At 33.2% G+C, this 15,009-nt stretch overlaps 3 protein-coding genes across 3 annotated transcripts; 2 read left to right on the top strand and 1 right to left on the bottom strand.

Moving 5' to 3' along the window:
* On the top strand, nt 1–977 carry LOC111887854 (uncharacterized). The gene is made up of 2 exons (XM_023883994.1): nt 1–318; nt 405–977. The coding sequence occupies exons 1-2, from the start codon at nt 1–3 to the stop codon at nt 975–977; spliced, it is 891 nt and encodes a 296-aa protein (XP_023739762.1).
* Nucleotides 978–1,175: 198 nt separating this feature from the next.
* LOC111887855 (protein ALP1-like) lies at nt 1,176–2,558 on the top strand. The gene is made up of 4 exons (XM_023883995.2): nt 1,176–1,344; nt 1,439–1,677; nt 1,751–1,985; nt 2,077–2,558. Exons 1-4 carry the CDS (start codon nt 1,176–1,178, stop codon nt 2,556–2,558), a joined length of 1,125 nt encoding a protein of 374 aa, XP_023739763.1.
* A 1,006-nt stretch (nt 2,559–3,564) lies between these two features.
* LOC111887877 (callose synthase 9) lies at nt 3,565–14,391 on the bottom strand. The gene is made up of 49 exons (XM_023884016.3): nt 14,234–14,391; nt 13,612–13,821; nt 13,429–13,526; nt 13,184–13,347; nt 12,861–13,095; nt 12,630–12,755; nt 12,448–12,537; nt 12,270–12,367; nt 12,075–12,189; nt 11,859–11,984; nt 11,699–11,775; nt 11,529–11,607; nt 11,317–11,439; nt 11,129–11,231; nt 10,925–11,048; nt 10,648–10,837; nt 10,509–10,561; nt 10,367–10,427; nt 10,062–10,143; nt 9,937–9,986; nt 9,705–9,791; nt 9,513–9,598; nt 9,312–9,431; nt 9,138–9,219; nt 8,894–9,051; nt 8,706–8,826; nt 8,527–8,624; nt 8,360–8,450; nt 8,098–8,258; nt 7,897–8,006; nt 7,673–7,807; nt 7,512–7,580; nt 7,227–7,404; nt 7,033–7,147; nt 6,713–6,948; nt 6,539–6,622; nt 6,339–6,451; nt 6,199–6,251; nt 5,935–6,111; nt 5,813–5,860; nt 5,582–5,740; nt 5,320–5,433; nt 5,162–5,250; nt 4,908–5,066; nt 4,723–4,825; nt 4,496–4,615; nt 4,360–4,410; nt 4,078–4,260; nt 3,565–3,999 (listed from the first exon to the last, which is right to left on the bottom strand). The coding sequence occupies exons 2-49, from the start codon at nt 13,811–13,813 to the stop codon at nt 3,763–3,765; spliced, it is 5,733 nt and encodes a 1,910-aa protein (XP_023739784.2). The 5' UTR covers nt 13,814–13,821; nt 14,234–14,391; the 3' UTR covers nt 3,565–3,762.
* Between the last annotated feature and the right edge of the window lie 618 nt (nt 14,392–15,009).

Raw genomic sequence — 15,009 nt, 5'->3', positions numbered from 1 at the left:
ATGGGTGGGCACAGTGGGGATGCAATGGAGTGGACAGAAGCTTGTGAGAAATATTTCTTAGAGATTTTAGAGGGAAGGGTCAAGAGAGATCCTAACGGGGCTCCAATCTTCAAAGGAACTGATTGGACACAAATGGATGAACAGATTTTTATGAAATTTGCTTTAAGATATGGTCCTGAGAAGGTGAAAGCAAAATACCACCGCCTTAAATCTGTTCATCTAAAGTTTAGTGAATTGATTAACCATACTGGAGTCACATGGGATGCTATTTCTGGAAAAGTGTTTGCTAATGATACTGTTTGGGATGATTTTTTTAAGGTATAAAATATCTTAAACCTAATAATTTTATTAATGTTTGACTTATTTTGCTAACTAATAAAGTATTTGTATACCATATATTACAGCGAGATAAAGTTTTCAAATCGTTCAAGAAAAAGGGTTGTAAGATTTATTCCTTATTGAGTTTGGTCTTCAATAGTTCGACTGCTTCTGGTGCTTTTCATAATGCCTCAACTTGTGCCCCTCAAACATCAGAAGAAGAGCACAGAATTGAGGATGAGTATCTAGAGGGTGGTAGTTTTGGTGAGAGTGAGTTTAATGGGGGTAGTCGGAAGGGAAAGCGTATGTTGGAAGAGGAAATGGAGGGTTTACCAGGTTCAAGAAGAATGAAAAAAGGTCCTGGAAATTCCAAATATGATACCTTGTTGGATGCATTTTCAGAATCAATAGTCGCTAGAAAGGAAAGAGATTTAGCAAGAGCAGAACATTATAAGTCAAAGTATGGTGATGTAACAAGCTCATTGACCGAGGAATACTCGATTAGTGATTGTATGACGACTTTAGAAGCTACACCTGGTGTTGGTGCAAGATCGTACACTAAAGCATTGTCCTTCTTTCCTGATATTAATTGGAGAAAAATGTTCCTAATGATGTCTGAAAATAGGAGGAAACAGTGGCTTGATAGTTTAGATGGGTAGTTGTTTTAGAATTTAGGGATGTCATATAAACATATTGCACTAGTTTATGTTTTGATGTTTATGTATAAACTTGATGTCATTTTGTGGAACATTTTGATGATATGTATGGAACTTGATGTGTGAATTTACTTTTTTTTTGTGTTATTTTACTTGATTGACATTAAATTCAATGGTTTATGGTGCAGATAAAGTGTCCCAATGTCATATTCATCGGATAGTAGCTCTTACTCAGATGATGACGATGATGAGTTGGATGATATGATGATGATTGCTTTGTTAATAAAGAACAATAGGAATTTTATTGACCGAACTCCTTGTAGGACATCTATGCTAAGTGGAAAAGAATACATTCGAGAGATAATGTGCGGTAATCCTATCCAGTGTTATGAAGCAATTAGGATGAAGCCACATGTTTTTTTTAAATTTGTGTGATAAACTAAAGATGATGAATTTATTGGAAGATCGAAGGGATGTTAGTGTAGAAGAGGGTTTGGCAATGAGTTTGCGGATTTTATGTCATGGAACAAGCCATAGAATGATTTCGGATCGTTTTCAACATTCTACGGGGACTGTACATTATTGGTTTAAGTATGTGTTAAGAGCTTTGAAGGCATTTGCTCTTACAGTAGTTAAAACAACTAACAGAGGTGAAGTTCAACCAGAAATTCGAGCAGATTCGAGATGGTATCCATTCTTTAAGGTATTCATTGATCTCTTTGTTAACACTTATACGTAAAACCTCTATCTCTCTAACATACATAATTTCAATGCAGAATTGTATCGGTGCTATTGATGGCACTCACGTAGCAGCTTGGGCTCCATTATCAAAACAAAAGTCATTTCGCGGAAGAAAATCAGTGCTTGTTACACAAAATGTGATGGCGATTTGTTCCCATGATATGATGTTTACTTTTGTGTATACCGGCTGGGAGGGAACAGCGAATGACTCTCGTGTATTTTATGACGCCGTTATTAGACCCGAAAACAAATTTCCAATACCGACCGGTGGTAAGACTTCTCAACATTTCTTTACCTAATTTATTTAATCTAGTTTCTAAATACTCGACTTAAATATATATATTTGCTTTATGTGGTGTAGATTATTTCTATGTTGTTGATAGTGGGTATCCAAATCTAAAGGGATTTTTAGCTCCATATCGTGGTGAGCGGTATCATCGGTCTGATTGGCAAAGTGGTAGTGGAGTTAGAGGAAAGAAAGAATTATTCAACTTTGTACATTCATCTGTTCGGAATGTCATAGAGCGGGCATTTGGTGTTCTTAAAAAAAGATTTCACATTTTGAAATATATACCAAACTATCCGTTGAGACGCCAAATGTTGATCCCGCATGCATGTTGTGCACTGCATAATTATATACGGATGGAGGATAGGGCAGACACTTTATTCAATACATATGGTGGTGAAAATTTTCAAGAACTCACAGAAGGCTTTAACGTGGTTCAAGAGGGTTTTCCTTTGGATATGACAGATCAAGATGAAATGCTTCAAGTTAGAGATTCAATTGCTAACATGTTATGGGAAAGACATACACAACGTCGCCGGGGGCGTTCACAATATTGATAGCATTAAAATAGTAAAACTTGTCTTATTAAAATGTTCATTTTTATGTTAAATGATACATTGAATTTTATGTTGCTTCTTATATATTAAATGTATGTGTAGGTGGGGGTGATAGGTAGAAAGAATAAGGGTGGTAGGTAGGGTGGGGTTGGAGGTGGTGGTGGTGGGTAGGTAGGGGTAGGGTATGAGTTAGGGTAGAGTGGGGTGGGATAAGGTGGGTGGGGTGGGGTGGGTGGATGGGGGTGGGTAGGGTGGGTGGGGGTGGGTGGGTAGGGTGGGTGGGGGTGGGGGTGGGGTGGGTGGCGTAGGTAGGGTGGGTGGGGTGGGGGTGGGGTGGTGTTTGTGATATTAGTTAAAATAACAAAAAATGGAAAATGAAAACCGATAGAAAAATGCACATTTAAACGCGTTTTCTAATTTTCTAAAACAGAAAATGAAAAATGAATAAAACTGAACTAAACGCGTTTTCTAAATTTTCCAATGAAAAATGAAAACGGAAAACGAAAACTGAAAATGGAAAACAGAAAACAGAAAATGAAAATTGTTTTTCCGCAACTAAACGCAACCTAAACCTTTGAAAATGACACTATACCCTTCTTGTTATTTTCTTGTTTAAATTTGAATTAAAATTACAACCACAATCAGAACACAAAACCTATCCTTTATTTACACATCCTCGTCAATTTGAAACCACCACCTATTTGGCTTCATTCGTCCTTGATTATGCCATGTTTGTTTAGTTGTGACAATGATCTAAAACTTAACCTCATTTGCTTTCAAACAAATTCACAATGGCGAACCTAAATGTGACACAACCCTAATAGGGTGTTTGGAATTTCTTTATAAACGGCTTTCAACAAACCTCAAAAAAAAAAAAAAAAAAAAAAAAAAAAAAAAAAAAAAAAAAAAAAACAATAACACAAAACCCAAAGCTTTGATCCAATTACGATTTTTGTATTATGACAAGTTTGCAAGATGTTATGATGATGGATTATAAATTAGAAGATACCACAAAAACTTTCCACTTTCCATATTCAAGATTCCCAAAATCCTACAAAATTTACACCCTCATAATTTACAAACACTTGTACTTTTACTAAATCTTGGTATCAAAGTCATCTTAAACACCAACACACACCACCACATCCAAAGTCAAACCATTATCTCTCTTTTTCTCTCTCTACATGTACAAAACCCAACACAACTATATCCCAGAATTAGGGTTGTTTCCCGCCAAAATGAGTGAGATTTCAAGCCCTCTACTGAAGGCTTGGTTGAACATTAACCTTGTTTGAAAGGTTGAGATGAAAGGGAACCATGAACACAAAGCAATCGGGACAAATATCAGCATTCCCATTCCCGCATCATACAATCGAGCAAGCGACCTCACTGATTTCCATAACCCGATCTTTTTCAACACCGGCTTCCACGCCACACATATCTACAAACAACAACAAACATAAATGACCATTTTACCCTTGCATTCGAAAGTTAAAAAGAAGAGAAAAAAAGAAAATACCGAAAGTAACCCCCAGCCGGTGGGAACAAAGGCTAAGATGGAGGCAAAGACATCAGTGACAGTGAGGGGAGAAAGGGCGATGGCCACGGATATTCCAGCGACTGCTAGCATGAAAGCAACGCCTTGTACAAACCGTAAGATTAGTTGAAAGTTCACTGAGATTTTCTGGGAGAATGTGAATATCTGTAATTTTAAAAAAATTAAAAAAAAAAAAGGTAAGAATTTGGAGAGTGATATTAAATATTATTAATAGTTGACTTTTTAACTTTTTTTATTGTGTACCTTGAAAAGGATTGTGAGGGCTACAAGCACAAGCCATGAAAAACCGTATATCTGTAGGAATGAAGGAATATTAGAATATACCATTTTGATTCTTGAGAATTAAAGTTTGTGTAGATTATGGAATTGAAATTCTTACAGATAATGATGTATTTGTATCTTGCACATCCAATTTGTAAACAACACCATACTGGAATATGAAAAACCTTAGGCTCAGAATTGTCTCCATAACCCTCCCCCCAAATGTTCGAATATGAGACTACAAACAAAAAAAAAACACATTTTATTATAATTAAGAATTAAGAACTGTATGTAAATAAATGGTAACAGAAAAAAGAAGGGTATTTTTGTAAAACTGTAGTGTACCAATTCTTCATCCCACCAAGCTTCCCAGCTTTCTTCTCCTTTGACACCAATTCCACCTCTATAGAAGAGCCAGTTTGTCCAGTCTCTGAAGTCCTCTACTGTCCTAAAATTGGAAAACAAATAATATATATATAAAATATAAAAATGATGTAATAAAAAATAAAGAAAAAAGAAAGAAAACTCACTTTTGCCACTCGAAACCGGATGGATTGAACAAATAAGGAGCAAAAAGCCATGAAATGGCCATAAACCAACTGCTAACACTTAAAAGAATGTAGCCTACTAAACCACTTGAATTGTACCCATATGCAATGTACACCACTAACAATAAAACCACTTCCATTCTGTTTCAATAATAAAATAAATATTAAAACAATGAGAGAGAGAGAGAGAGAAAGTGAATTTTCTAGAGAGAGAGAGAGAGAAAAAAAAAGAGTACCCTTTGACAAAATGACTACGTGAATAAAGTCTGTAGTTTTCTGAAAACTTTATATGTCGTACAACGAAGCCTCGTCCAGTTGCATGATACTGTTTTTTTGGAATAAAATTTAATTAGATTATAAAAAATAATAAAATGATAAAAAAAGAAAAACAAACCTTTGCACCACCATGAAGAATTGTTCTACCAAAGTAATGTGTTCTTGTGCCCAAAGAAAATGTAAAGAACACAGTGCAAAGCTGAAATTGCATTGTGATAAAACTGACAACAGCCTGCATTGCATTGCAAGTTGCAACAACAAAGATGTTATATATATATATATATATATATATATATATATATATATATATATATATATATATATATATATATATATATATATATATATATATGTAAACAATGGAAAAAAGACCAACGTACCCTTAAGAATCCTTGTTCTAAGATGAAACCCAAAACCATGGGTATAGCTGTAAATACACCAATCTGGAATAAGAACTGTGTGTTCAAGGCTGCATTTAGAGCAGTGTTTTCCAGCACTTCAGATCTTGATTGAATATCTTCACCAACTCCAGATAATGCCTAACAATATATACATGAAAATTATATAAAACAGTAACGAGAAGTTTTATATAAAATAAAATTAAAACTTACCAGATATGTTTTTCCATAGAGAAATATGTACACTGTGATCACTGTCAACTGCATATCAAAACATAAAAAGTTGTTGGCCGTTTTGTTTATAAAAATTAATAAAAAAAAAGTGTGTAGTGTACCATGGTGCAGAAGTAAAATCCAACAGTTGTAAAGTAGAATGAAAGCATCCGAAAAAAGTCAAAGAGTTGACCAAGTCTGTATATATCTCTACTAAGAACCTGCTCCCCATTTCCTCCAGCTACTTTTCCTTCAAACAGAGCAATCTGATTCAGCCCCACATCTCTCCCCTTTCCAACCTTCACAACATTTTAAAAAAAAAAATAAAAACAATTTTTTTTTTACTTTTAGAAGGGAAGAAATATTTTTAAAAAAATAACAAATACCTGGATGTATTCATGATGCGTGATATTTCCTTGACGCAAAGTTGAATTAAATCCTGAATTTCACAAGATGATATTAGATATATTAAAAAAACAAGAAATAAAGCGAGAAAAAGATATTATTATTAGAATTATATATAAACCTGCATAAATATCTTCACTAATGTTGATGACACGAGAGGCTTTGCTAATACCACCTCGTGTTATATGGAAGACTCTATCAAACACATCTGGATGACCATAATGCATACGAACCCTGAAAAATAATTTAAAATCACCAAGATGACAAAAATACCCCTGGGAACAAGAGCACATATCGCTTGAATAGAAAAGTCAAACTTACTTTAGAGGACTTGCAAGAACACGTTGCCCAAGAGTTACAAAACTTGTTTCTTGATTGGACATGAAGGATGCTAAAGAAGAAACACTGCATAAATGATTCAACAAAATTAAAACTTTCTGAATGTGTGTGTTAAATAACTAAATACATTATTATTTTTTATTTATAATTTTATACCTTCCTGTAAAAACATGTTCCCTGACACCAAGAATGGTAGCAGGGCGTATACCATGATATTCATGGAATTCTTCTAGAAGATTCCTCATCTTTAAAGCTTCTTCAAAATAATTATCTTGATTCATGTCAATTGTTTGAAGAGCATTTCCACGTGTAAAAACAATTGCATGATTTTGATTTTCAGGTTTTCCTTCTCCAAGTTTTGGATTCCCAGGTAGTTTTATAGAATAAACTTCCTGCATTATATAAATATTTAGTTTAAATTAAGTAAATAAGTAATATAATAAATAAATATTTAATAATCATAGAAAGATATGAACCTTGTCTTTCCCATTTATGTCACCCTTCACAAGTTTAGAGTAAAACTCTTTCTGAACTTTCCCACCAGTCAAAGTCTCCACCTCATCAATGAAAGCAACTCGAAGTGCTTCATTTCTAGAAAAATAAAAAAGAGTTGGTATTATTAGAAAAAGAATATAGAATCAAGCATAAGAGTAAAATTTATATATCTGACTTTTGTAATAACAATGCAATATCAGCAGCCTCTGGTTTTTGTTCTTCTTTTTGCTTTCCATAAATTTGACATGTGACAACGTATGTGAATTTAAGGTCAGCTTGTGCTCTTGCTTCAGGAGAAAACTCAAAGCCTTTTGTTTCTGTTGCTTCATTAGCTGGAACAGCAGCTTCCACATCTAGTGTAATATAAGTATATTAGAAAATAAATAAATAAATAAATATATATATATATATATATATATATATATATATATATATATATATATATATTTAAAACACAAACCTCCAACTGTCATCCTCTCCAGATAGGCTTGAAGCATTAAGGCTTTTCTGTAATACATCATTCCTCTCACTGTATATGGTTTAAACAAAATGTAAACAATACAACATACAAAAATTAACAAAGTTTGAATTTAAGAAAAAAAAAGATTAAAAAAAAAATACCGGTTCTTGATAATGTTTGTCCTCGATAAGATGCCCAGAATCGGAGTTCAAGATTATCTTCTTCATTCTCAATAAGAACCGATTCAGGGGTATTTTCGTCATGTCCAAGACGTGCAAGGAAGTTTTTCCATTCATCTGCAAAACCCAAAAAGGAAATGACAAAAATGCCCCTACTATTCCAGACGTATTGGAGTTTGAAAACTGAAATTTGAAAGACATAATACCTGGATAAATTTTCTGAAGGTAAAACAGAATAGAAATTCCATCTTCATTTTTCTTTAGAAGCTCACGCATGCTATAAATAACAGTCTCTGAATAATATGGAGTGAAAACACTGGAAAATTCAAAAAATTTCAAAACTTTATCAGTACCCAAGTGGTTTAATTGGTTAAAAACATTCAAATGAGGGGCAAATTAGTAATTACCTGAAAGATAACATTTCGCGAATAGGCCTGGTGATGGGCATTGACATGAAAAGTGAATTTGTGAAAAACTCTAATCTTCTTCTAGCCTCTAGATTTCTAGGAACATTTACTGCTGAATCCTTGATTGTTAAAAGCGAGTGTAGCCTCTTAATTTGTGACCTCTTTAGATGAAAAAAAAAATTATAAAAATTAAAAACCAATGAGAAAAATAGATAAAGGAAAATTCAAATAACATGAGTTTAACTATTAGTCTAGTACATACCAATTCAGGATCTTTTGGCCACTTCAGCTTTGAAAACAGACGACCTTCTTTTCTTGCTTTTATAACATTATTCCATGTGGTATAATTTTGTCTGAAAAAAGATCCAAAAATATATGTTATACAAAAAAAATTAAAAATTTTAAACTATTATTGTTGTACACACACACCTCATATTGCCACTAAAAAAATCAAGCTGGACAACATCATAAAGATCTAGAGCAGCATTAACAGCTCCAATCTCCAATTCAGGGCTTCCACCTTCTTTCTGTAAATATACAATTAAAATTTAAAAACACATTATTACATTAAAAAGAAAATAAATTGATTAAAAAAAACAAATACAGACCAGAATTCCAGTAAGGGCAGTGACTTTTTGCATAACAAGTGAGAGTTTTTTCAGTTGAAAGTCAAAGTGGATTGTTCTTTGCACTATACTTGCTTTAATGTCACCGTATATTCTTTCAACCCTGTGGGAGATGAATATGTTAAAAAAAAATAGTGAAATGACATAATTGACCCTGATTAAACACATACCATTCGTTCCCTTCTTTGTCGAAAATTGAAGTCAAAATTAGCTTGATGGTGTAAAAACATTCCTCAACTGCATATTGCATATAATCATCTCTTGAAATTCTATCCCATAGTTCGTCTTGTGTGTCACTCTCTCCAGCTATATCTTTTGCAAGGAATAACTAAATATAAAAAAGAAAAAATAAATAAATAAATAAATATTTATAAAGAAAACGTAAAAATTCAAAATTGAAGGATTTTTAGTAACCTTGCTGGCTAGTAGAAAAAGAGGCCATTGCACCATGGGAACAGTTCCAGTATTTTTAGGCATTTGAAGCAATTCCATTTCCCTGAAAAGAAGACACATCGCACATCAAAACCTGAGGGCAAAAATGTAATATTTTACCTAAATAAGGCATGTTAATAGAAGTTGAAAACTCACAGATTAGTAATGTAATCTTCTTCTCTTAGATTTTTTACAATCTCATTCCAGAAAGGTGAAAATCTAGCAGCATCAAACTTATCTTTTACAAGAATCTGACCAGTTACCTTAAGGGAATTCCTGAAAATATATAATTAAACATTAATATATGACAGAAAATGGAATTCAAGAAATTATGTTACAGAAAGAAATGAAGAACACCTGTTTGAAAGAGGAATGTGGAGATTATCCATGAATTCTGCAGGGAACCTCTCAAAGTTTTTGTGGACAGAACTCAAAGACCGAATCTGAAAGCATCAAGAAAATATGAATTAGTTTTTTAATAAGTATGTATGCCTTTCGAGTGAGGTTTACACGTTATGTGAGTAGACAAGGGCGAAAAGGTAAATTTACCTCACCAAGACGATCTCTAGCTCCAAGCAAGAAACCCACAACAGCAGATATAATAGTGTAAAATATGTGAATGTCTAAAAGATAGATCTGCAATTCAAAGATATATATATATATATATATATATATATATATATATATATATATATATATATATATATATATATATATATTAGTATGAAGAGAAAGAAAGTAGAAAAGAAAACAGAAAAACAAAAACAAAATGTTAACTTACACAAACCACAGGGGCCCACAAGCTAGCAACAGTCAAGGCATTATGATTGTCTGCATATAAAATCATTAAAATAAATATCAAGCAAATATATTTTTATTTTCAATATCACCAAATTTACAGCTTACTTTTTGATACAAAATCATGCCAAGAATATCGCACATCTTCTATTTTAATTACTTGCCTTGTTGGTTTCACCAATGGCCTTATCTGTATAAATAAGAAAATCAAAAAAATTAGTAATATTGAAGTTTAAAAGTTGAAACACATGCTTCTTTTTTCCCCATCATGTCATGTAGAGTAAAAACTGTCACCTATTTCTTTTTCTAGACTGAAAAAAACCGTTTGAATGAGAGTAAATGACAATTTTACCCTTACATTCCAGAAAACAAATTTCATAATATACATCCAACCTAAAACATGTGTTATTTACCTGGAGAAAATAGGCAAACGAGAACTTTCCCCCCAATACAACAAGCCAGAAAAGCATATACCTGTTTTACCAATATACCCTCAGTATAATAAAAAAGAACAAGAATTATTAAAAAAAAAGTAAAGGGTAGTCAAGGCATTACAGTATATAATCAGTTGTTGCTTCATACATGCCACGTCCAACATAATAATGTTCCTTCATAAAAAGAATTAGAAAATCTTGTTATTATTGTAATAAAGTAAAAGGATTATAAAAAGAAAAATATGAAACTATAAAAAAACCTGATGAATCCACTTGATTAAACGAACAACTGGTGAGTTATCACACCGATTGAAAAGGCGATGACAGGCTGGCAACCTTGCTAATGAGCTCCAAAACAAATGACTTCCAGCATAGATGCATAAAACTATTATATATATTTTATAAATAATCGACTCTGAATTTGAACTAGTCTTCTCCTGCAGAGCTTTCCTGGAATACATACAATCATATCATTTTAAAAAAGTCTCCATGTAGGAATTTGATTAAACTGTAAAAAGTTAAATTTAAATTACATACACGTAAAGGAAGCATATGAAAATTGTAGCAAATGTAAACCAAATGAAACGAACAAAAATCCGTGAAACAGCTAAAGTCTTTGTTGTAGAATAGGCTCCATACATCACCACAATATCCAATGCACCTAAAAAAAGAAACAATAAGTTTAAAAAAATATATAAAAACTATTAATTATTATTAAATGAAATGAAAAAAGACACCTACTTTGGAAAAGCTTCATAACAAAAAAAGTTGGGCCTAAACTAAGAACTTCACGTATTGTCTTGTCATTCAGCTTTCCATTATTGAATGCAATGATTGTAAGTCCCTATGGAGAGGAAAATATTTAGTATTGGAAAATGTACAGAGTATAAGAAGTTAAGGGGAAGAGTCGAAAAGTCAAAAAGTCAAACCTGAAACATCATGAAAAGGAAGATCCACAAGCGATCAAAGCTATGGTAAAGATGGAAAAATGTTCTGTGTTCAACAAAAGAGGTTTTCCCACGACGTTTTGTGATGCTTGCGTTCAATATATTCTGTTGCAAAAAAAGTCAAAGGCGGTCAAAGACAGAAAAGTCAATGTGTTGACTAATGACTACCCAAAAATAGATCATAAGATGAATACGTTTGACTTTCGTGATGGTTTCAAGAGGAAAGATGAATTTGTGTCAAATGGCCAACCGAGTTTAAGGCAACTTTGGGACCTGAAAAAACAAAAAAGGTATTTAGAAGGGTAAATTGGTAATAAACAAATGAAAGAGGAAGAATGTTGCTATTTCCTACAACAAAGCTTACCAGAAGTACTCATTGAAGTCATCATAGTTTCTCCATGAAGAATGAGGAGCTTTCCCGTTTTCATTGTTATCAGCTTCCTGAAAAAATCAAGACTTTTTCAAATACAAAACAAAATTCTTGAAATGGGAAAGTGGCAAAGTTGTAAATACACAAAACATACAGCAGCTATAACGTCATAGAGAGGAGTTATGACTTGTTCAAGAAATGAAACACCGTTTTCTGCAACACAACTAGTAGCTGGCTTTGCAATCTGCTCACTCAATAATCCACACAATTCGTCTCCCATCTGTTTATTAAACTTTGAGTTAAACCTTCTAGAACATATGAATGGCTTTTTATACATATAAAATTGTAAATATCAAAGAAAATATCTTACACGATGAAATATGTAGCATAAACATTCCGGAAGGAATCGAACATTAGCAGCTTCACCCCATATCAAAAAGTACAAAGAGAGAAAAAGTATCTTCTTTTCTTTATTGATATCTGAACTGCAAAAGCAAAAGAAAGAAGCTAAGGGATTTGTGCTCTAGCTAACTCTAGAAAGATCATAGGGGTAGAAATGTCATACTTGCTCCACATTAGAGGGATGTTTAGGTAAGTGCACCACTTGATGTAGTTATCAAGAGACTTCGAGAATACTCTCTCCACAGCAGTCTCATCCAGTTTCTAAAACAAATTACATTCAACTTTATTACAAAAGTACCCTTTATTGAACAGGGGTAACTTGTTCATGAATATAAACATACCGGTTCATGTTCATCAGGAGTACCAAGTCGACTTTGCTCATTTGAAAGTAGATTTACTATATTCTCCCTTTGATTTGCAACATTACCTTTCTGCAATCACCAAAGATAAAGAATAAATACATTTTTTAATCCCAATCTACCCTTTACATTTCCACATTATCATAAACTAGTAAACTACAAACCTGAAATCCAAAAACGTAGTGCAGAAAATCGAGCATATCAGCACTCCTTGTAGCAGGTATTGGAAAATTTGCAGGCAGCTTTGGGAGACCTCTGAAGTACTTCAATGATGATACTGCAGCACGTACCTAAGTAAAAAAAATATGGAATCTTGAATAAGAATATAAATAATATAAAAGTAATTGGACAGATAGGATAAAGAAAATGAAATGGTATTCAGTATTACTATTCACCTCAGGGAAAGAAGTGATAACATTTGTTACAACAGGGGCATCAAGAGGAATAATATTATATGCAATCAAGTCTTCTGTCATAGCTGCATCAGATTCCATCATCCGTTTTAACTCTTCAGAAATCAATCCTTGTGCTTCCTCAGGTGAAACTTCTTTAGCAAGTTGCTCTAAAACAGTTCCTATAACTTTAAGAGTTGCAAAAACCCTTTTCCTCTTCACTGTTTTGCGTTCTAACCTGTTTTTGTAACATGAAAATTTCATTCATATATGAAAGATAATAGAAAATGTCACAGTGGATAGAAAAATGGCAAAAAGATTCTTACTCTTGAAAGTTTCCACTAAAAGTCCCTGATTCCCTCAATTCCATTTCCTCCTCACGTAACTTATCTACATCATTCTTCTCTCTGTAAAGTTTATAAAACTCTTGTAAACGAGCTATGTCTCGACTTCTATCAATACTTCCACCCTCCCTCTTTGCTAGTTTTTGCTGCCATATGAACATTTGGCACAATTAGTTTATGAAGAAAGTCAAGACACTTGTCACAATCTCATTGACTCAAAATCATACCTTGATTACAGACATCAAACCTGTCTTGAACTGTAGTACACCCCTCCCTTCACTGTTGGGGTCCAAATTTTGAGCCAGTGTATAAGCATATTCACACACTGCAATGAAGTAACAGAATTACAGAAACACTATCTTTAGCAATGTTTAGCAGATATGGAAAAGTAACTGGGATGAAATACATACAAATCCTAGAAATGTTGGGGTCTTCATCTTGAATTTCATCAGCTGCTCTTAAGATAGGGTCTATGTCCCTACTGTTGGAAAGTGAAGATGGAACATTTCCAGCAATGCCACCAGCAGGTCGCCCATAAGCATCAATCCCTGTTCTCTCCCTTCTTAGTGCAGCACGTACCAAACGCTCCCAGAGATTCCCCACATTAGACATTTATGACCCTGTATGTGTAAGCAATAAGATCTTAGAAGTTACAATTTGATAGCAATTAGCAGACAGTGATAAGTATTAGCCTTTCAGATATGATGTATCTCCTCAAAAGTATTAGCACTTGTCCTAGGTCTGCCGGAAAGATAAACCCTAAAAGGTTAACTATTTAACAGAAGTACGAATCAAAAACTTAAATTTTCGTCCCTCAACACCCCACCCAGAGACATATATGTGTGATTTAAAGCAAGCCCTAAGAATTGCATTAAGCCACTGATTACTTATCTAATTGAACAAAAAAAAAGCTCAACAACAGACTAAAACCCCAACTTGAGAACATGAACCATCTAACCTCGAGCAATGCTAGCAAGAATATTCAAATTCACAAACACGAATCTAGAAAAAGAGCTAGACTTGACAGCTTACGGATTGGAGATCGTAGCCGAGCCGAAGATCCAAGTATACAAATTAATCTCTTCAAAGAAAGCGTATACTAAGTAAACCATACGAAATTATAAACCAATTGTGGAGTCGCATAGAGAGATGGAGTTGAATCTGTAAAGAAAGAGTTGAGATTTTGAAACTATGGACCAAGGAGGTAGATTGGGGAAAGGTGGTGTAGTGGTTTACCGGCTATAGCCGGTTTACACGGGGTTGATTTCTCTCAAATAGTCTCTATCTGCGAAGACTAAGAAGTAAAACCCTCTTATGAGTCTAATCGGTGACCTTTTGTGCCGGTTAATAGCAAAAGCTTGCAATTTTTAAACACTTCTTCCCGGTTTTTACCTTTTTAGTCCTCTCTTTCTTTTTTGCTTTCTTTTTGGTCCTACTTTTTTTCTTTTTTTTGTTGACCAAATTTGGAACCTTCGTGAGGAAGAAAAAATGACAATATGGTAAGATTCAAATTTTCATATTATAATAGCGTGTTTAAAAGTCGACAACGTAGCAAATGGACTATCAATTTGATTTATTCAAAAAATAATTTATTTTTTATTTTAACAACTTATGAATCATAAGAGATCGTGATATTTTTTTATTCACTTTGTATTTTATTTTATTTTTACATTTTATTGTTTGTTTTTAGAAGTGGATTCTATAAAAAAAATTGTTTATCACGTGTGTTTGTGTTTTATATAGTTATAGGGCTCCTCATAAAAAATATTAAAATATAAGATATGTTTTATCATCTTATATTTTCAATA

This window comes from Lactuca sativa, chromosome 1, assembly GCF_002870075.4.
Source record: "Lactuca sativa cultivar Salinas chromosome 1, Lsat_Salinas_v11, whole genome shotgun sequence".
Classification (NCBI taxonomy): Eukaryota; Viridiplantae; Streptophyta; class Magnoliopsida; order Asterales; family Asteraceae; genus Lactuca; species Lactuca sativa.
This window is presented reverse-complemented; position numbering and strand designations above follow the sequence as displayed.

Excerpts from the sequence above, each read along its gene's own strand:
- LOC111887877 (XM_023884016.3), bottom strand. The coding sequence starts at position 13,813 with ATGTCTAATGTGGGGAATCTCTGGGAGCGTTTGGTACGTGCTGCACTA. Across the intron at positions 9,599-9,704 it reads CTAGAGATCGTCTTGGTGAG|ATTCGGTCTTTGAGTTCTGT; the intron begins GTAAATTTACCT and ends TGATGCTTTCAG. Across the intron at positions 5,067-5,161 it reads CGTAGTCATTTTGTCAAAGG|AATGGAAGTGGTTTTATTGT; the intron begins GTACTCTTTTTT and ends TTATTGAAACAG.
- LOC111887854 (XM_023883994.1), top strand. The coding sequence starts at position 1 with ATGGGTGGGCACAGTGGGGATGCAATGGAGTGGACAGAAGCTTGTGAG. Across the intron at positions 319-404 it reads TTTGGGATGATTTTTTTAAG|CGAGATAAAGTTTTCAAATC; the intron begins GTATAAAATATC and ends CATATATTACAG.
- LOC111887855 (XM_023883995.2), top strand. The coding sequence starts at position 1,176 with ATGTCATATTCATCGGATAGTAGCTCTTACTCAGATGATGACGATGAT. Across the intron at positions 1,678-1,750 it reads GATGGTATCCATTCTTTAAG|AATTGTATCGGTGCTATTGA; the intron begins GTATTCATTGAT and ends ATTTCAATGCAG. Across the intron at positions 1,986-2,076 it reads ATTTCCAATACCGACCGGTG|ATTATTTCTATGTTGTTGAT; the intron begins GTAAGACTTCTC and ends TATGTGGTGTAG.